At 39.9% G+C, this 21,563-nt stretch overlaps 1 protein-coding gene and 1 pseudogene across 2 annotated transcripts; both read left to right on the top strand.

The window, feature by feature from the left end:
* The first annotated feature begins 7,148 nt into the window (after positions 1-7,148).
* LOC308511785 (eukaryotic translation initiation factor 2 subunit 2-like) lies at positions 7,149-20,234 on the top strand (annotated as a pseudogene). Its single transcript has 3 exons — positions 7,149-7,182; positions 10,238-10,802; positions 20,053-20,234. The product of its transcript is annotated as a eukaryotic translation initiation factor 2 subunit 2-like (transcript).
* On the top strand, positions 18,504-19,489 carry LOC308511236 (histone acetyltransferase KAT7-like; the record flags this gene model as incomplete). The annotated part of the gene is given in 2 exon segments (XM_081081243.1): positions 18,504-18,876; positions 18,879-19,489. Coding segments are annotated over 2 exon segments (984 nt in total).
* Positions 20,235-21,563: the final 1,329 nt, after the last annotated feature.

The raw sequence follows: 21,563 nt of genomic DNA, 5'->3' as shown, positions 1-21,563 counted from the left end.
CTAGTCCTATCTAATAAAAGAGAAACATGGTAATTGGCGTACGATGGTTACCCTTCCCATTGGCTAATCAGGGCAATATGCAAATTAACTGCCAGCCAAGATGGCGACCCACAGCCAGGCAGCTGGAAGCGAACATGAGTCTTGCTTGCTTCAGTGACGGAGGACTTCAACATTCCCCGCCAGCCGCTGCTGGCCTCTGAGCTGCAACTCTAAGCAACTATGTTACAAATATAGAAGCTAAACAAAACCCCAGAAACCTGCTTTAGTTGCCAGGCGTCAGCCAGCAGGATCACAACATTGTTTCAAATACAGAAGGTAAACAAAGGCCAGAAACCTGCTTTCAGCAGGAGAGGCCTAAGAGCTGGAGCCAAGCCTCAAAGCTAAAGCTGGCCCAGAATAAAAAAAAAAAAGAAAAAAAGGAGCGGTTGGGAGCTTCAGTCACTTGCCAGCCTGAAAACAGACCTCAGCCCCTCACCCAGACTGGCCAGGCACCCCAGTGGGGACCCCCACCCTGAAGGGTGTGTGACCAGCTGCAAACAGCCATCACCTCCTCACCCAGGCTGGCCAGGCACCCCAGTGGGGACCCCCACCCTGATCCAGGACACCCTTCAGGGCAAACCAGCCTGCCCCCACCCGTGCACCAGGCTTCTATCCTATATAGTAAAAGGGTAATATGCCTCCCAGCACCGGGATCAGTGGAGCAGTGAGGCCTCCCAGCACCGGGATCAGTGTGACAGGGGGCAGCGACCAAACCCCCTGATCGCCCTGCGGCTCTGTGTGTGACAGTGTGCGGCGTCCCAACCACCCCCTATCGGCCCTGCCCTGAGTGTGACAGTGGCGGCGCCCCAACCCCCTGATCTGCCCTGCTCTGTGTGTGACAGGGGGCGGTGCCTCAACTCCCTTATCGGCCCTGCTCTGTGAGTGACAGGGGGCAGCGCCCCAACCCCCTGATCGGCCCTGCTCTGTGCGTGACAGGGGGTGGTGCTGCAACCTCTCTATCGACCCTGCCTTGAGTGTGACAGGGGGCGGTACCCCAAGCCCCCAATCGGCCCTACCCTGAGCTTGACTAGGGGTGGCATCACAACCTCCCAATCCACCCTGCTCTGTGCATGACAGGGGGCAGTGCCCCAACTCCCCAATCAGCCCTGCTCTGAGCCCAACCAGGGACTGCACCTAGGGATTGGGCCTGCCCTCTGCCACCCGGGAGCGGGTCTAAGCCAGCAGGTCGTTATCTCCTGAGGGGTCCCAGACTGCGAGAGGGCACAGGCCGGGCTGAGAGACCCCCTCTCCCCCCCCCCGAGTGCACAAATTTTTGTGCACCGGCCCTCTAGTAAACATATAAAAACCTAAGTCCATAAAAGGCAAGATTGGAAAGATAGCTACTGCTTTTTCTAGAGTTTGTTTTGTTTAATATTAGCAGACCATTTTTTTGAATGCTCTATTAGATCTGGGTCAATATACGCTGCTATGGATGCCATTTAAAGGATCCTTAAACAGCAGGTCTTCAAATAACATCATTTTGTTCAATGTCATTATATATATATATATATATATATATATATATATATATATTATTGATTAAGATATTACATATGTGTCCTTATCCCCACGTTACCCCCTACCTCCCCCCGCACCCCCATTCATGCCCTCACCCCCCTGTTGTCCGTGTCCATTGGTTAGGCCTATATGCTTGCATATAAGTCCTTTGGTTGATCTTTCCCCCTTACCCCCACCCTCCCCTACCTTCCCTCCAAAGCCTGACAGTCCAATCAATGCCTCCCCGTCTCTGAATCAGTCCTTGTTCATCAGTTTATGTTGTTCATTACATTCCACAAATGAGTGAGATCATGTGGTGTTTATCCTTCTCTGACTGGCTTATTTCTCTTAGCATAATGCTCTCCAGTTCCATCCTTGCTGTGGTAAATGGTAAGAGTTCCTTTTTCTTCTTCCTCTTCTTAAAGAATACCTTTCAGCATTTCATATAATGCTGGTTTGGTGGTGATGAACTCCTTTAGCTTTTTCTTATCCGTGAAGCTCTTTATCTGACCTTCAATTCTGAATGATAGCTTTGCTGGATAAAGTAATCTTGGTTGTAGGTTCTTGCTGTTCATCACTTTGAATATTTCTTGCCACTCTCTTCTGGCCTGCATGGTTTCTGTTGAGAAATCAACTGACAGTCGTATGGGTACTCCCTTGTAGGTAACTGACTGTCTTTCTCTTGCTGCTTTTAAGATTCTCTCTTTGTCTTTTGCTCTTGGCATTTTAATTATGATGTGTCTTGGTGTGTTCCTCTTTGAATTCCTTTTGTTTGGGGTTCTCTGCGCTTCCTGGAATTGTAAGTCTATTTCTTTCACCAGGTAGGGGAAGTTTTCTGTCATTATTTCTTCAAATAGGTTTTCAATATCTTGCCCGCTCTCTTCTTCTGGTACCCCTATAATTCTGATGTTGGTACCCTTGAAGTTGTCCCAGAGGCTCCTTACACTATCTTCATATTTTTGGATTCTTTTTTCTTTTTTCTTTCTTCTTTTTCAGTTGGGTATTTTTTGTTTCTTCGTATTTCAAATCTTTGACTTGATTCTTGGGATCCTCTTGTCTGCTATTGGATCTCTGTATATTATTCTTTATTTCAGTCAGTGTATGCTTAATTTCTAGTTGGTCTTTTTTCGTATCCGCCAGGGTCTCACTAAATTTATCAGCCGTTTCCATAAAATTCTTGAAAAACCTTATAAACGTGGCCTTGAACTCTATATCCAGTCATTTGCTTTCCTCCATTTCTGTCATTTGTGACCTGTTTCTTGGTCTCCGCATTTTTTATGCTTCCCTGTGTTGGCAGAGTGGCTTTGTGTGCTAGGTGTCCTGTAGGGCCCAGTGGTTCGGCCTCCCCAGTTACCTGAGATGGACACTCTTGGTGCACCCCCTTGTGGGCTTTGTGCACAGTCTTGCTGTTGTTATGCCTTGATTGTTGTAGGATCACTGGGAGGAATTGACCTCCAGGCAACTGGCAGTGAGAATCAGCTGTGTCTGGAGTGGGAGAACTTCTGTGCTGAAGACACCCTTCTGGGGCAAGACTTGCTTTAGTGGGGCTTTGGTGCTCACTGAGTCTGCCCCCTGAGTGTGTCCCTTATGGATCTGAGGAGTTGTAATCTGGATGGTCCCACTCTGACCACTGGGTACACTGGCTCTTGGATCTAAGGAGGTGCTAATTTAGCCTCTGTCTGAGGTTACCCAGCAGGAGCTAAGAAGAGAACTGCAGATTCCCCTTCCTTTTTTGGAGTTTGAAGGTGCCCAGATGAGGTCCAGCTGTGAAGCAATGCAAGCTGCTGTGGGGCCTTGGGCCTTCTCTTGGAAGTTCTGGGTCTCTCTGTCCCAGCTGCAATTTGTTAGGTAATTTTCAGGTGCATTCATATGCAAAAGCCTCTGCCACAGCCTGGATGGGGCGGGGTCTCAGGGAATCAAAGGGCGGAGCAAGCAGCTATGGCGGATCCTCAGCCGTGCCCTAAGGGGCCGCACGCCTCAGTGTCCCAATAATTGCTACAAGCACCTCTGAGGGAAAGCCCCCCTCAGGTTCCAAGTTCTGCCTGCTGCCAGACAGTCCAGTTTCTCCCCGTATGAGTCCTGGGTCCCCAGAGACTTCCCGGAACCGGAGTTCAGAGCAGTCGGGAGCTTGTGACTCCCTCCCGATTCAAAAAGACAGCCGCGTCCTCATGTGCCCGCCCCTTTCCGCATGCGCTCGAGCCTCCGTACCTCTGCACTTTACTTCCGCACCTCCTCTGAGTCTACGTGTGCTTTTCTTTTTCCTTCTAGTTGTAGAATTTCCACTCAGCCAGCCTTCCTGTAGTCCTGGATGATGTCTGTTTTGTTTTTTCGTTGTATTTTTGAAGTTGTTGTAGGAGGCAGCAATTTCCGGTTTTTACCTATGCCGCCATCTTTGTTTCCCAATGTCATTTTATTATAATGTTGATCGGTGGAGGAATCAATTCCTAGCTGGGCCACTCACAGTCTGTATTGAGTACGCATGTCTCCTCATGTCTGCGTGGGGTTTCTTTCTCTGGGTACTCCAGTTTCCTCCCACATCCCAAAGCTTTGCACACTACATGAATTGGTGTGTCTAAATCGTCAGTCTGAGTGTGGGTGTGGGTGTGGGTGTGGGTGTGGGTGTGGGTGTGAGTGCTCTGTGATGGGAGGGTGTCCTGTCCAGGGTGGATCCCTCCTTATGCTCTTAGCTGCCAGGATACGCTCTGCCCACCCACCACTCTGAACTGGAATACGTGAGCTGGGAAATCATTTTCTTACTTGTTTTTATTCATCTTTCCTAAATGCATGTATAGCTCACATTTATTTCAATGATTAATACTAGAAGTATTTGGGATCTGTCTTTAGAAGTTTGGTGATGGTTTTGTGATCAAAACTATGCTGCAGGAACTTAACTCTTGTTTATACCAACTAGTCTATGGTAAAATGTGTTTTTCTTATACATTCTTTCACTTAAAGTTGTGGTTTCCAAGAACCTACTGACAAAATAAATGAGAACTTACTGTACCTACTGCCTCTCAATGAACATAAGTACTAGTATTTACTGGTGAGGTTGAGTTCAAACTTTGTCTTCATAGATTAAAACCTCTTGATTCGAATTGATTTTTACTTTCTTCAGAAACATTTAAATACTTTAAGGGTATATTCCTCTATTCTGGATAATGACATGAGCTCAGCGGAAACCATTTTCAAAATGATATATTGCAACTTGATAACTATTGAACCTAAAGGCCAAGATTTTACTGGAAAACTGGAAATAGAAAGAACAGTCACCTGAATGTGGGTGCATATCTACATTGATGACCCTCCTTTAGAAAAAGTGACAATGTTCTTGAAAATTCTTCTTTTGGTTTTGACTTTCTTTTCAAGATTATTAGGACATGTTAATAAAATAACATTTGAAAGAACTTAGAAAAGTATAAAGCACTATACAAGTAATAATAATACAAATAGTAGCTAACTACTAATTGGATACCTTTCTGTGTTTGGCACCATACAAAGCACTTTGCATACATATCACAATCTCTCAGCAATACTTTAAGGTAGGTATTATTTTTTTTAATATTTTTTATTGATTTCAGAGAAGGAGAGGGAGAGAGAAACATCAATGATGAGAGTGAATCACCGAACGGCTGCCTCCTGCACACCCCACACCGGAGACCGAGCCCACAACCCTAGCACGTGCCCCGACCGGGAATCAAACCACAACCTCCCGGTTGACAGGTCGATGCTCAACCACTGAGCCACCCTGGCCAGGCAAGCGCCTCACTTCTGAATATGAATAGACAGCTATTTATGGAAAGTCATGAATGTGAAGTAGGAACAAAAAGAGTTCACAGGGAAATGAAAATGTAGGAAATAAACACTATAATTAATATCCTAGAGAAGTAAGAAAAGAGATTGCATCCATGAAACAAGAACAGGATGCCATTTAAAAACAAAGCATAACAAAAATGAGGACAGGAGAAAGGAGGCTATCAGAGAACCAGAAAGAACTTTAAAATTTAAAAATATGATAGAAGAAATGTAAAAATACCACAGGAGTTCAAAGGCAAAGTTAAGAAAATATCACAGAAGAAAAAAAATAAAGATAATAAGAAAATAAGATCAGTTTGAGTGATCCAATGACTGAATCAGGAGTTCTAAAAAGAGTGAGCAGAAAAAAATGGACAGGAGGAAATTACTAAAATAAGAATGTATATGATAATTTCTCAAAACTGAAGGAAATGTGTGTTCATATTGAAATGTTTTCAGCTGAGGTTCATTCTGCACACTGGATGAAAAAAGACCCTATTCTAAGGTGTATCATCATGAAATTTCAGAGCATTAGAAAGAAAAGAGGACCTCAAAACCTTCCAGGGAGGAAAAAACAAACAAACCAACCTGGAGTCCCAGAGGAGGTATTAGTGTCAAACTTCTCAGTAGCCGCACGGGAAGCTAGCTGGATGAAAAGAAGCAACGCCTTTACATTTCTGAGGGAAAATTATTTCTAACCTAGAACTCTATACCCTACCATCCAATTGCTGCTAAAAATAAAGACATTTCTTTCATGCTCGGTCTCAAACGTTTTTACCTTTCCTGGGCTTTTTCTCAGGATAGTATGGCAGGATAACCTCCATTAAACCAAATGAGTAAATAAATCAAGAGGAAAATAGGAAGTTTAGGAAACAGAAGATCCAACAAAAGAGAGACGCAGAAGAAATGCTCAAAATAATTAAAAAAAGAGAAGTGTCAGGATGACAGCTGGACCATGGGCTTAGCAAGCAGTCGGTGCAGACGGGAGCTGGACAATGAAAGGCTCAGGGTGGCATCAGAAAAGATGTCTATGAGCAAACAAACAAAACAGATAGAGAGATTGATAATTCTGTCAGAGGACTTGGCTGAAATTAGTGATTTCTATATAGGAACTGAAGTTTAAAAGAGACAATTATCATCCTAGGGGGAAAAATTATTATATATGGTGCAAAGGGAATAGGAAGCAGCTCATCTAGGAACAACATTTCCATAGGCACAACAATGCAAACACCAAAAACAGGTTTAACCAAAATTGTGATATCTTTAAAATGGAAGGATGGATATAGGTGAAGGGTATGTAGAATGTGGTATAAAAAAATAAAATATTTTCCCCATATAAGGAAATCAAGAAGTAATATCTAAACTGAAAAGTCAAGGGGGGGAAACAAAAACAAACAAACAAAAAACAGGATAAGCCTCAGAATAAACAGCTAAAGGGATAGGTATTATTATCTTCATTTTACAAATGAGGTTAGGTAACCTGCCCAAGGCCATGTAATTATAAAATATGAACCAAGATCTGTCATATTTAAAATCCTATGCTGCTTGCAATTTACAATAGCTAAGATCTAGAAACAGCTCAAGTGCCCATCAATAGATGAGTGGATAAAAAAGCTGTGGTACATTTACACCATGAAATACTATGCATCTGTAAAAGAAAAGGAACTCTTACCATTTGAGACATGGAGGGACCTGGAGAGTGTTATGCTAAGCTAAATAAGCCAGTTAGAGAAAGATAAGTATCACATGATCTCACTCATATGTGGAATCTAAAGAACAAAATAAATTGATGAACAAAATAGATCCAAGGACATAGAAGCATGGAACAGACTGACAAATCCTTGAAGGAAAGCAGTAGGAGGGGGGGTGGGAGGGGGGAGAGATTAACCAAGGAATTTATATGCATGTATGCATAACCCATGAACACAGACAATAGTGTAGTGAAGGCCTGGGAGGGGTGGGTGTGGGGTGGAGGGGGTCAATGAGAATAAAGGGAGACATCTGTAATACTTTCAACAATGAAGATAAATTTAAAAATAAATTTTAAAAAATCCTATGCTGCTAACTACTATACTCATTAATCCAGCTTCACTTTCACTGCACCCATAACTACATCTATATGTATACATTTAGATAAATTTCAAATATAGTACATTCCCACCCTGGCCTGTGTTGTTAAGTGGTTAGAGCATTGGCCCCGCACACCAAAGGGTCATGGGTATGATTCCTGGTCAGGAGCACATGCCTGGGTTGCAGGTTTGATCCTAGCCCCAGTCTGGGTGGCTATGGGAGGCTACCAATTGATGTGTCTCTCACACTCCTCTTTTGGTCCCTCACTGACTCACGCTCTCTCCCTCACATCAATGTCTCTCTCTCTCTCTCTCTCTCTCTCTCTCTCTCTATATATATATATATATATATATATATATATATATTATATATGGTGCAAAGGGAATAGGAAGCAGCTCATCTAGGAACAACATTTCCATAGGCACAACAATGCAAACACCAAAAACAGGTTTAACCAAAATTGTGATATCTTTATATCACAATTTTGTGATATATATTTGATATATATATGATATATATATACCCCTCCCTCCTACTCTCTCTAAAGCCAATGGAAAAATATCTTCAGGTGAGGCTTAACAAAATAAATAAATATATATATATATATATATATATATATATATATATATATATATATTACATTCCCAGTGGATAAATTAAAACATAAAAGAAGTATTTAAAACAAAGAGTTAAATTTCCCTTTGCTATCATCCAACTGCAATCTCACTTTTATTCATATTTGAAATGGTCAAAATTCTGTATTTGCCTCAAGAGAAATATTTTCTTACTAAATATTAAGCAGAAATGTTCTGAAAATATCTATTTTAATAGCTCCCCTATAAAAAGGTTTGTTTTAATTACAATAAATGGAATAGTTATTACATTTCTTAAACATGATTCTGTGAAGTGCGCTTCAATTTTCAAAGCAAACACCTGGACTATTAAGATAGTCCCAACTAAACTTGTTACTTTTATTACAAATGCTTTAGTTAGTTGAACTGTGATGTGGACACAGTCCAATACCTCTGCCTTTCCATTCAACTATGGTTTCTCCTCTGTCAGCTCAATCATGTGATACATTAGTCAGGAACCTGGCATTCCATACAGATTTGCTTCACTCTCCAACAGGGCAGGTGTATTTATTTAACAAATCTTTAGCAGTAGCACAGATTTTTTTTTTTTGGTCTGCTGAAAAAAAAGAATGCCTTATTATACAATTGTCTACTTGTTTGATCCTAATTTGGAGGAGTCTCAGTGTATCTCCAAGTACCACATTTCAACCTGAACAACCCATTTCCATATCTGCTACACAGACATTGCACACTAGGACTTACATAGCAGAGAATGAATTGGGTGAAACTTTGTCTTCTTTCTTCTCCAGTCTTTTGGTCAATTCCTGTTCAGCAAGTTCCAAGCTGGCTCAGTGAGATTTAATTATTCTTCAATGCTTTTCTGTGTCAATTAGAAGACAATGATAGCATGCTGACACTGTCAACATTTTGTGACAACCAACAAAGTGCACTGCAGTAAATGACAGTCTCAGCTCACAAATGTGGGGACCTGAGCCTTTATATTCTTTCCATTAGCTTTAGTGCCCAACTTCCAAAAAGCTGGCTCTAAAACCAATATACTCTCATGAGTCATCCTTTTACAATGCTATTTAGAATTTCTGGATGATCCTATTTTGATCCTTCTTTGTCCAGAGACAATAGAACTCTGACTAATTCATGGGGGCATCAATATTCTGGCTGAATATCACCTGAACACATATTCACCTGTTTGTGCCATTTGCTACAGCTGCATCAGGACTGTGAAGAAAGGGAGCCCCAAAATACTAGGAGAAAGACCTACCAACCTGAGTATTAGTATGTGAGTTGGAGACAGCTCTATTTTATAGCCATTCCCACCAAGATTTCTACAGATATTTAAAACAAAATGGATTTCTTGGTGCAGCAGGTCTTTGAATAATGTCAGTTAATTCAACATCATTTTGTTATAATGTTGATGAGATGCCATAGTAACTTAACTTTTGCTTTGGGCTGATGCAAGAGCCTAGTGCAGTGGTGGGAAAGATGTCAACAGGAACTGTTCTGCTGCCAGGGCCTGGGGCTGACTTGTCCCTCTTCCCATCGGTGCCAACAATGTATTGAAGAAATTGTAAAGAAAAAGAAACACTCATTCACTGCTGGTGAGAATATAAACTGGTACAGCCACTATGGAAAATAGTATAAAGGCTCCTCAAAAAATTAAGAATACAGTTACCATATGACCCTGCAACCCCTCTTTTGAGTATCTACTCAAAAAATTTGATAACATTTGTAAAGATATATGTACCCTTATGTTCATTGCAGCATTATTCACAGGGGCTAAGACATGGAAACAACCAATCAGCTTTATAGATGATTGGATAAAGAAGATGTGGTACATATATACAATGGAATGCTACTCAGCCATAAGAAAAGAAGAAATACTACCATTTACAGCAACATGGATCTTGAGAATATCAAGCTAAGTAAAATAAGTCATATGAAAAAATTCAAGAGCCATATTATTTCACTCATATATGGGATATGGGATATAAAACTGAAAGAAAAAATGAACAAACAAGAAAAATAAACAAAAATTCATACATGCAGAAAACACTATGGTGGTTACAAGAGGGGAAGACTGGTAAGGGAGAAAGCAATGCATAAAGAGTGTCAAATATATGGTGACAGAAGGATATTTGACTTTGAGTGGTAAACACAATTCAATACACAGATGATGTATTATATAATTGTATACTTGAAATCTATATAATTTTATTAACCAATTTCACCCCAATAAATTTAATTTAAAGAAAAAAGGACATTGGATATTGATGAAGCTGAAGAAGGTATATAGGCTCTTAAGACTAAAAGTGATGTTCAAGAACCAGCTGAAGCAGAGGATGATCTTGATATTGCACCTGACAATAAACAGAAGAAATAGAAAAATGTCAAGTTCCCAGATGAGAATGAAATTCTAGAGAAAGACAAAGCTTTAGAAGATGAAGACAGCAAAAAAGATTATGGTCTCTCATTCAGTAACCATAAAGGCCCTACGTAGGCAAGCTCAGAAAGAAACTACATGTATGAGGAGCTGCTAAATCAAGTGTTCAAAATCATGAGGGAAAATAATCCAGATAAGGTTGCTGGAGAGAAAAGTAAATTTGTTATGATACCTCCAAAGGTCATCTGAGTAGAAACCATGTCAACTTCTTTTGTCAACTTTACACATATCTGTAAACTATTACATCATCAGTTCAAACATCTCATTGTGTTTTTATTTGCTGAATTGGGTACAAGTGGTTCTATCTATGGTAATAACCAACTTGTAATCAAAGGAAGATTCTAAAAGAAACAGATAGAAAATATTTTGAGAAGATATATCAACAGGGGGAGAGATGGCAGCTGAATAGGCCCTTTTCTTGCACCTCCTCCCAGGGCCAGACTGGAAATAAAGATAATTGGGGAACACTCATCCAGAATTACCAACTGAGGTCCAGCTAAAAAGGAGACTTATTTCAAGGAAGAACAGAAAACACCTGGCAAGCTGATAAAAAATCTCAGTATCCACTATATACCACTAGACTGTATATGAGGATTGAGACCCAGCTAAGGGCAAGTAATATACTGGGACACTCTCAGAGGAGAAGCTTTTTTATGAGAAACACACCCACCACTTCCCCTGTAATCTGAATAGCCCACACACACCCTCATGGGAGACCCAGATTTCTATACTCCCGATTCCACCTACAACCCTTTCAGAAACAGACTTTTGAATGATTAAGATTGACAGCTGGCTGGCAGGTGAAGGCAGGTTGAGGTGGAGCCCACAGAACCTGGGAAGTTTGATGACCCATCCCTAGGCACTGTGCTACTAACAAACAGGCCTTAGAGTGCAGCCTGGCCCCTCCCTTGCACAGCCAAGTCCTGTGGAGACAGACACAAACTGTGGATCACTTGGAGCCTCAAACAAGTTTCTGAAAGCTAAAGGAGGACAGGTTCTGACAGTGGTTAGCACCTAGGTACCTCCCAGGGAGTATAGAATTGGTAGACAGAGCAGTCAGCCACAGTCATCAGAGAATGAATCCAAAGGGAGCTCCCAGGAGACATGAAAATCTGCTGAGATGAACACCATTTCACATTTTTTCTCTTTAAATTATCTATCTTCTTTATTGATTTATCATTTTAGTCTCTATTGTTTCTTTCATATATCTAACTTTACTTTTCTCTTTTCCTATTCTATTGTTTTTCTTTTTCTCCTACTTTCTCTTCTATTTTCCTTTAAAAAAAATTTTTCCCCTCTTCTTTTATACCATTTTCCTTCCCCTATTTGTTCTTATCTTCTTTATTTCATCTCTACCCCTTCATATGCATTTTTCTTCCTCCATTTTACTCCTTGTATTATTTTTCTTTTATTCTGTCATTCTTGTTCTCTTTTCAAATTCTCTCTCCATTTGTGGTTTCTTTTGCTATTGTTGTATGGGTCCTGTGTACATTTTTGTTTTGTTGTATTTTGTTGTGTTCTGTCAGCCCCACCACAACAGCTCACAAGATGCAGTCAGGGTGAGCCTTGCATTCATCCAGCCTGAGAGGAGATACCATCTACAAACAGATAACAACATTCAAAACCCAATTACAACAGGAGAACCCAAATAATTGAACCAAGGTGCATTTCTAAAGCACCCAGCTTAGTAGATCTAAGATACTGCACTACTGGGTCCCACAAAACACCTACTACATAAGACCACGCCACAAATACATGGAGGCATAGCAGTTTTATCTAATACATAGAAGCAAATACAAAGGGACAGCAAAAAAAGGGGAGACAAAGAAACAATCTCCAAATGAAATAAAATGAAGAATTACCCCCCCAAAAGGAACTAAATGAAATAGAGGCAAGCAATTTCTCAGATAAAGATTCAAAGTAATGGTCACAAGGGTGCCCAAATAACTTAGTCAGAACTATAAGCAACTTAATAATAACTTTATGGAACACAATGAGAAGTACACCAGCATAAAAAAAGAGGTAGAAACAATGGATAAAAATCAAGTGGAAATGAAGAATGGCATAGCTGAAATTAAAAATACCCTGGAAGGAATCAACAGTAGACTAAAAGAAGCTGAGTACCAAATCAGCAATTACAAGATAAGGTATATAAAAACAACCAGAGCAATTGGAAAAACTAAATTAAAAAGCAGGAGGAGAATGTAAGAGAATTTGGGCACAACATGAAACATAACAACATCAACATCAAAGGGATTCCAGAAGGAGAAGAATCTGAGCAAGGGATAGGGACGCTGCTTGAAGAAATAATGACAGAAAATTTCCCTAACCTGATGAAGGAAAAAGTCACTCAAGTTCAGGAAATACAGAGAATCCCAATAAAAATGAACCCCAAATAACCCACACCTAGTCACATAATAATTAAAATAGCAAACATTAAAGACAAAGAAAGAATATTAAAGGCTACAAGAGAGACAGAAAATTACCTACAGGAGAGCACCCATTAGAATGTCAGCTGATATCTCAATAGAAACACTACAAGCCAGCAGAGAGTAGTATGAAGTATACAAGGTAATGAAAAGCAATGGACTGAATCCAAGACTACTCTATCCAGCAAGGCTATCATTCAAAATGGAAAGAGAAATAAGGACTTCTCAGACAGAAAAAAAGGAGAAAAGAGTTTACTACCATTAAACCAACACTGCAAGAAATGCTAAAGGGTCTGTTGTAAGAAGAAGAAATAAAGAGAGAGGAACACAGGCATAAAGTATAAAAATGGCAACAAATAACTATCTATCAATAATAACCATATATGTAAATGTCTGAAAACTTCAATCAAAAGACATAGGGTAGCTGAATGAATAAGAAAACATGACTCAAGTGTATGCTATCTAAAAGAGGCCCACTCAGAACAAAAGACTCACACAGGATGAAAGTGAAGGGATGGAAAAAATTTTTCAGGCAAATGGAAATGAAAAAATAAAAATTGGGTCTGGCCAATGTGGCTCAGTGGATTAGCATTGACCGATGAACCCAGATATCATGGTTCCATTCCCAGTCAGGGCTGATGCCAGGGTTGCAACTCAATCCTCAGTGTGGGGCATGCAGGAGGCAGCACCATTATAAACTGATGAACAAAAATAGATACAGAGGCAGAGCAGCATAATACAGACTGTCAAACTAGAGCGGGGTTGTAGGGGAGGGTAAGAGATCAACCGAAGGACTTGTATGCATGCATATGAGCATAACCAATGGATACAAGACACTGGGGGATAGGGAAGGCCGGGGGAAGGTCAAGGTGGGAGGAAGAAAAGGAGACATATGTAATACTCTTTGTAATACTTTAAGCAATAAAATGAAATTTAAAAAAAGATTAAAAACGTATTAAGCATCTTCTCAGATCACAATGGGATGAAACTAGAAATCAACTACAATAAAAACACCTGAAAACATTCAAGCACAGGGAGACTAAATAGTATGTTATTAAACACTGAATGGGTTACCAATGAATTCAAGAAAGAAATAAAAAACTTCCTGGAAACAAATGAAAATGAACATACAACAACCCAAAATGTACGGGACACACAATGCAGTTCTGAGGAGGAAGTTCATAGCATGTACAGGCCTACCTCAAGAAAAAAAAGAAAAATTTCTAACAAACTATCTAACCCTACAACTTAAAGAACTAGAAAGTGCACAAAAAGAAAAGCCCAGGGTAAATAAAAGGAAGGAAATAATAAAGACTAGAGCAGAAATAAATGACATAGAGACTGAAAAACAATACAAAGATCAATTAAACTAAGAGGTGATTCTTTGACAGGATAAACAAAATTGATAAACCATTAGCCAGACTCATCAAGAATCAAAGAGAGAGGACCCAGTAAATAAAATCAGAAATGAAAGAGGTGAAATAACAACTGATACCACAGAAATACAAAGGATTATAAGAAAATAGTATGAACAACTAGCCAACAAGCTGAACAATGTGGATGAAATGAACAAATTCCTAGAAAAATACTATCTTCCAAAACTGGATCAGGAGGAAGCAGAAAACCTGAATAGGATAATAATAACTGATATAATTGAAGCAATAATTAAAAAATAGAAAATTCCCAACAAGCAAAAGCCCTTGTCCCAATGGCTTCACAAGGGAGTTTTACCAAGCATTCAAAGAAAAACTAACACCTATCCTCCTCCAACTATTCTAAGAAATATAAGAGGAAGAAACACTTCAAAGCTCTTTCTTCAAAAGCCAGCATTATTCTATTTCCAAAACCACTACAACAAAAGAGAATTACAGGCCAATATCACAGATGAGCATAAATGCTGAAATCCTCAAAAAAAGTATTAGCAAATCAGATCCAGCATTACATTAGAGAGATCATACACCATGACCAAGTGGGATTTATTTCAGGGATGCAAGGCTGGTACAATATTTGCAAATCAATAAATGTGATACACCACATAAACAAATCGAAAGACAAAAATCACATGATCAGTAGACCCAGAAAAAACTTTTGACAAAATCCAGCACCCATTTTTGATAAAAACTCTCAGCAAAGTGGAAATTGAGGGATCATCCCTTAACATAATAAAAGCCTTACCAGTATATGACAAACCTATAGCTAACATCATACTCAATGGGCAAAAACTAAAACTATTTCTCCTAAGAACAGGAACAAAACAGGGTTGTCCACTTTCACCACTTTTTAAATTGTTAAAAATATGTTTATATTGATTTCAGAGAGAGGAAGTTAGAGGAATGGAGATGTAGAAACATCAATGATGAGAGAGAATCATTGATTGGCTGCCTCCTGCATGCCCACAACCTGGAGGCTGTGCCCTGACTTGGAATCAAACTGTGACCTCCTGGTTCATTGGTTAACACTCAACTGCCAAGCCTCACCAGCTGGGCTACTTTCACCTCTCTTAATCAACATAGTACTTGAAATCCTAGCCACAGTGATTAGACAAGGAGAGAAAATAAAAGGCATTCAAACTGGAAAGGAGGATGTAAAACTGTCATTATTCTCAGATGACATGATATTGTACATAGAAAAGCCAAACGACTCCGCCAAAACACTATTAGGTTAAATAAATGAATTTGGCAATGTAACAGGATACAAAATTATCACCCATAATTTGATGGTATTTTTATACACCAATAAAAAAGAAAAATTAAAAACACAATCCCATTTACCATTGTAACAAAAAAAATTAAGATATCTAAAAATAAACTTAATCAAGGAGGTAAAAGGCCTTTACTTGGAAAAATACAGAATGTTGAAAAAAGAGATAGAAAAAGATATAAACAAGTGGAAGAATATATTGTGTTCATGGATTGATAGAATTAATATCATTTAAATGTCCATACTACCCAAAGCAATCTATAGAATCAATGCAATCCCTATCAAAATATCAATGGCATATTTCACATATCTAGAATAAACACTCCAAAAATTTATATGGAACCAAAAAAGACCCAGAATAGCTTAAGCAATCTTGAAAAAGAAGAACAAAGTTGCAGGGACCACAATACCAGATATCAAGTTATACTACAAAGCCACTGTAATCAGAACAGCCTTGTACTGGCACAAGAACAGGTAAATAGATCAATGGAACAGAACAGAGATCCCAGAAATCGATCCAAGCCATTATGTTCTATTAATATTTGACAAAGGAGGCAAGGACATACAATGGAGTAAAGACAGTCTCTTCAATAAGTGGTGTTGGGAATATAGGACCAATACATGCCAAAAAAATATAATAAAAAACTAGACGGCCAAATTATACCATACACAAGAATAAACTAAAAATGGGTAAAAGACTTAAATGTAAGTCTGGAAACTGTAAAAATCCTAGAAGAAAACATAGGCAGCAAAATATCAGACATCTCATGTAGCAGAATTTTCACTGATACAATTTCTAGGGCAAGAGAAACGAAGGAAAATACAAACAAATGGAACCATATCCAAAAAAAAGCTTTTGCACAGCAAAAGAAATCAGCATCAAAATGAAAAGGGCACCCACTGTAGGGGAGAACATATGTGCCAATGATACATCTGATAAGGGGTTATTTTCCAAAATATATAATCTACTCATACAACTTAACAAAAGGAAGACAAACAATCCAATAAAAAAAAAAATGGGCAGACGACCTGAATATATACTTCTCCAGAAAGGCTACATGGCTAAGAAACATGTAAAAAAGTTCTCAACGTCACTAATTATCAGAGAGATGTAAATTAAAATGATAATGAGGTACCACTTCAAGCCGGCCAAGATGGCTACCACTAATAAATCAATGAACAACAAATGTTAGCAAGGATGTGGAGAAAAAGGAACCCTAGTTCACTGCTGGTAGGAATGCAAACTGGTATAACCACTATGGATAATAGGGTGGAGTTTCCTCAAAAAAACTAAAAATGGAACTGCTATTTGATCCAGCGATCCCAGTTCTAGAAATACATCCTAAGAAATACCAATCAGAAAGAAGATATGCACCCTATGTTCATAGTAGCACAATTTACAATAGCTAAGATCTGGAAACGGCCCAAGTGCCCAACAGTAGATGAATGGGTTTAAAAACTGTGGTACATTTAGACAATGGAATACTATGCAGCTGTGAAAAAGAAGCATCTCTTACCCTTAGAGATCTGAAGAGTATTATGCTAAGTAAAACAAGGAGTCAGAGAAAGACAAGTATCACATGAACTCACTTACTACTATATGTGGAATCTAATGAACAAAATAAACTGATGAACAAAAAAGATCCAGAGACATTGAAGCACAGAGGAGATCAAAGTATTTCAGAGGCAAGGGAGGTAAGAAAAGACTAACCACTTAACTTATATGCATATATGCATAGCCCATGGACAGACAATAGTGCAGGGAAGATTTGGGGAGGGGGCAGGAGCAGGGTGGAGTGGGTCAGTGGGGGAAGTGGAAGGGATATCTATAATAATTTCAACAGTAAGATAAATTTTTTTAAATGTTAAGCGTCATTTTATTTAAGCTTCTCTTTGTGCGACCCTCCACCCCACATAAGTGGCACACAGGACTCTTAATTTTGCAAAGGAGGACCCTTAGCTGCCCGCAGGGATGGGTTCTCACCACTACTGGCCAGGGTGAGCAAAACCACCCCAGCAAATACAAACCCCACCCTCCTCCTTTCCATCATAGTGATAAGTGCCCAACCTCCCTTCCCCTGCACTGGGTAAACACTGCAGGAAAATAGAGCTACTTTCAGGAATCACGCATCCTGAGAGAGTCAATGATTAGAGGTGATACAGCTCACTATTGGCTAATGAGCTGGAGATGAGAAGGGATACACCTCTTCCCACCTTTCCACAAGCATCAATTAATTGTAGCCCATCTATCCTAACTTCCTATTGATTCACTTGCCCTTGAAATCAGAGGAAAATGAGCTTAATGAAAAAATGACTAATACTGACTAGTCCTTGCTACACATACCTATTAGTTGGAACCAAAGTAAGGCAGATAATTTATTCCACCACCTGGACAAGTTCAGAGTAAGCATACCCTCTGCAGATCGGCAGCATCACAGAGAAAAGATATCCCACAGCCACAAACCACACCCCTTGATAGTTTACCGTTAGAGAAAACAGACCCCAAGTGAATTTCCTATTAGTAGCAGGTGAGCTGCACCATTTCGTAATAAGAGCTCCTTGGTGAAAAAGACATAAGCAGAGAACATGCTTTATTGAGTAGATATAGAACAGCACATTCTACCACATGTGGGGAAGGGTTAGCTTCAGTAAAAGGTCTTTACCCTTTAAGAAAACCCCCAGTGAAGTTGCTTTTGGATAAATTTTAACAGTGACACTGAAACTGGCAGGGAGCTGCCACTGAACATGCTTAAAATGAGCTCCCCACAACCCACAGTGAATATTAAGTAGTGTACAGAGATGACAAGAGAAAGGCACAAATGACCAGAGTTGGGATTGTGGTGAGGGCTCCGTAAGAAGACAGCAGTGTTATAGGCGATCAAGTTAGGAAGGGTGACATGTCACACATCAAAAGCTGCCATTGAAAGGATACTTGTAGTGAATGCCATGGAACACAGGCAGACCTACAGGAACACGCGGGAACCTCTCTTGGAAAACCTGACGAGCGAGTATGACTTAGATCTTTTCCAAAGAGCACAAGCCCGGGCTTCAGAGGACTTGGAGAAGTTAAGGCTGCAAGGCCAAATCACAGAGGGGAGCAACATGATTAAAACAATAGCTTTTGGTCGCTCTGAGCTTGATACTTGGTACCATTCTCCCTATCCTGAAGAATATGCACGACTGGGACGGCTTTATATGTGTGAATTCTGTTTAAAGTACATGAAGAGCCAAACGATACTCCGCCGACACATGGCCAAGTGTGTGTGGAAACACCCACCTGGTGATGAGATAGATCGCAAAGGTTCAATATCCCTGTTTGAAGTGATGGCAAGAAAAACAAGATCTATTGCCAAAACCTGTGCCTGTTGGCCAAGTTTTTCCTGGACCACAAAACATTATATTATGATGTGGAGTCCTTCCTGTTCTATGTCATGACAGAAGCGGACAACACTGGCTGTCCCCTGATTGGGTATTTTTCCAAGGAGAAGAATTCATTCCTCAACTACAATGTATCATGTATCCTTACTATGCCTCAGTACATGAGGCAGGGCTATGGCAAGATGCTCATTGATTTCAGTTATTTGCTTTCCAAAGTGGAAGAAAAAGTTGGCTCCCCAGAACGTCCCCTCTCAGATCTGGGGCTCATAAGCTATCACAGTTACTGGAAAGAAGTGCTTCTTCGTTACCTGCATAATTTCCAAGGCAAAGAGATTTCTATCAAAGAAATTACCCAGGAGACAGCTGTGAATCCTGTGGACATTGTCAGCACTCTGCAAGCCCTTCAGATGCTCAAGTATTGGAAAGAAAAACACCTAGTTTTAAAGAGACAGGACCTGATTGATGAATGGATAGCCAAAGAGGCCAAGAGATCCAATTCCAATAAAACCATGGATCCCAGCTGTTTAAAATGGACCCCTCCCAAGGGCACTTAAAGTGACCTGTTACCTGAGCCAGCGAACCCCAGCAGTAGGAATCCGTACCCTAGGGATCTGTCATTTCTGTTGCTCTTGTGATTGGCAAGTACAGTATCCTTTGGGAAGGCCATCCCCCTCAGGACTGTCCTGGCTCCGACCTTCATGCACACTGCAGACGCTGGTTCTGAGGAACTGTTGTTTCGGCCTCAGTGAGGTTGCCCAGATGGGATCTATATTAGACTTGAGCGCAGGTCCCTCATAGCACTGACCCAAGGTGTTCTGTTTGGTCCTGTCCCTGTCCAGTCACCGGTTCTCTCATGCTCTCTAGCCCCATGAGGTTGTGTTGTGTCTTCTAAACTTGTAATAGTGCTTCTTGCCGCCTGGTCGCCAGACCTCCAAATACAGTTGCCACTGCCGGGACCTTTCCAATTATTCCTTACATGTGTGTTTTGGGCCGGCAGGGAAGAGGTAACACTTCAGCGTGTGTGTGCTGGGAGGGGTCCATTCCTTTTGGGTTTCATCTCATTTTAAATATTTTCCTCCATTTTTATGTAAGATAATTTAAAAAAAAAAAAAAGAAGATATATCAAGGAATACTTCACCTGTCACATGTGCCGATCACCCAACATAATCCTGGAAAAAGACACCCGACTCTTTTTTACAGTATGAAACTTGTCATTCTCCATGCTCTGTTGCCAGCACCAAAACCGGCTTCCAGGCTGTCACTGGCAAGTGAGCACAGCTCCATACCAAAGCTCACTAACTTGCTAATCACCACTGATTTTGCAAAGTGTGTGGTGGAAATTTGACTGAACCAGTTTAACACCAGAGTGGGTATACCATTGTATTAAAAACAAGATAGAAAAGCTGCCAAGCTCTTTGGTGTGTGGCTGATTAGTGTGAAATCCTCGAAAGATACCGATGCTCAAGCTGTTGACATACTCATGGCCTACTTTAACAATTATCAGACACACATGATGGAGTAAGGCAGTGCTTTTTAAAAATCATTCATAGACTTCTGAAAAATGCAAAATAAAATTATTATAACAGTGAAAAAGTAATTTGACTCTTGTATATATCAATTAGCCTATGGTAAAATTGGTTTCATTAAACGTCATTTTGCTTAAAGTTGCAGATCCTATTGACTGTGTTAAGTGAGGACTTACTGTACAAATGTTGAAGGGGAAATACTCATACCATGATTGCTATTTAGTCAGGAATACAGATCAAGTTCCTAAGAAAGACAAAAATTTTAGACTCCAGGAGTATAGATAGAAGTCCAGCAGAGGCACTCCAACCACTAGACTTTCTACTGATTCATCATCCCCTTAGTCTCTCCCAACTCTCACCATGATAGACACTCTCCCTTATGCACTGTAAAATTATTATATCCATCTTGAGAAATCCGGATCCAAACATTAACTGAAATTCTACTAGGTATATAAATGTAATATGCTACAATATAATGAATGGAAAAAGTTATAACTTAGAGATGATATTTAGATAGAGGCTTTGAATCTTTATAAAGTATATTAAGTAATCATATTTCTTCAAGGCAAAGCTGAAGGGGAGAGAGGTGGCTTCAGCATATCAGATGTATATAGGAGCTCCAAACATGAGAAGAAAAAAAATCCTTAAAAGCAAAAAAGGTTTTCTTAATCATTTTTGTGAGTTGATTAGGTAAGAATAATTAAAGTTACATAAAGGTTAATGAAGCACTAGCCAGGGAGCCTTGGCAGCTAATCACTCAAGGTTTAGGGAAAGGTTCTATATTTTATTCAAATGCTGCCTTATCTGTGAGTACCTACCATACTTCTACTTTTATATGATGTATACTGTAAGACAAGACTAAAGTAAGGAAAATCCCAATGTCAGTGGTCAGGAAGTTAGCAATATGTGGTGGTCTTGAGAAGGTAAACTGTCTTTTGCTATTCCTCACTACAATAGGATAGGGAAAAGGAAATGTGCCAAAATTCCTTGTGCAAAAAAGATACTCTATTTACATCCAGGACTAGTCTAGAAAGATGCCTCACTGACACCATAGGCAAAAGAACCTGTGAGTAAAATGAGTTTCATTGTTAAACAGGACTGG

Source organism: Myotis nattereri (assembly GCF_964212035.1).
Source record: "Myotis nattereri genome assembly, chromosome: X".
Lineage (NCBI taxonomy): Eukaryota > Metazoa > Chordata > Mammalia > Chiroptera > Vespertilionidae > Myotis > Myotis nattereri.
Note: the sequence above shows the minus strand (reverse complement) of the source record. Positions and strands in the feature narration are given on the sequence as shown.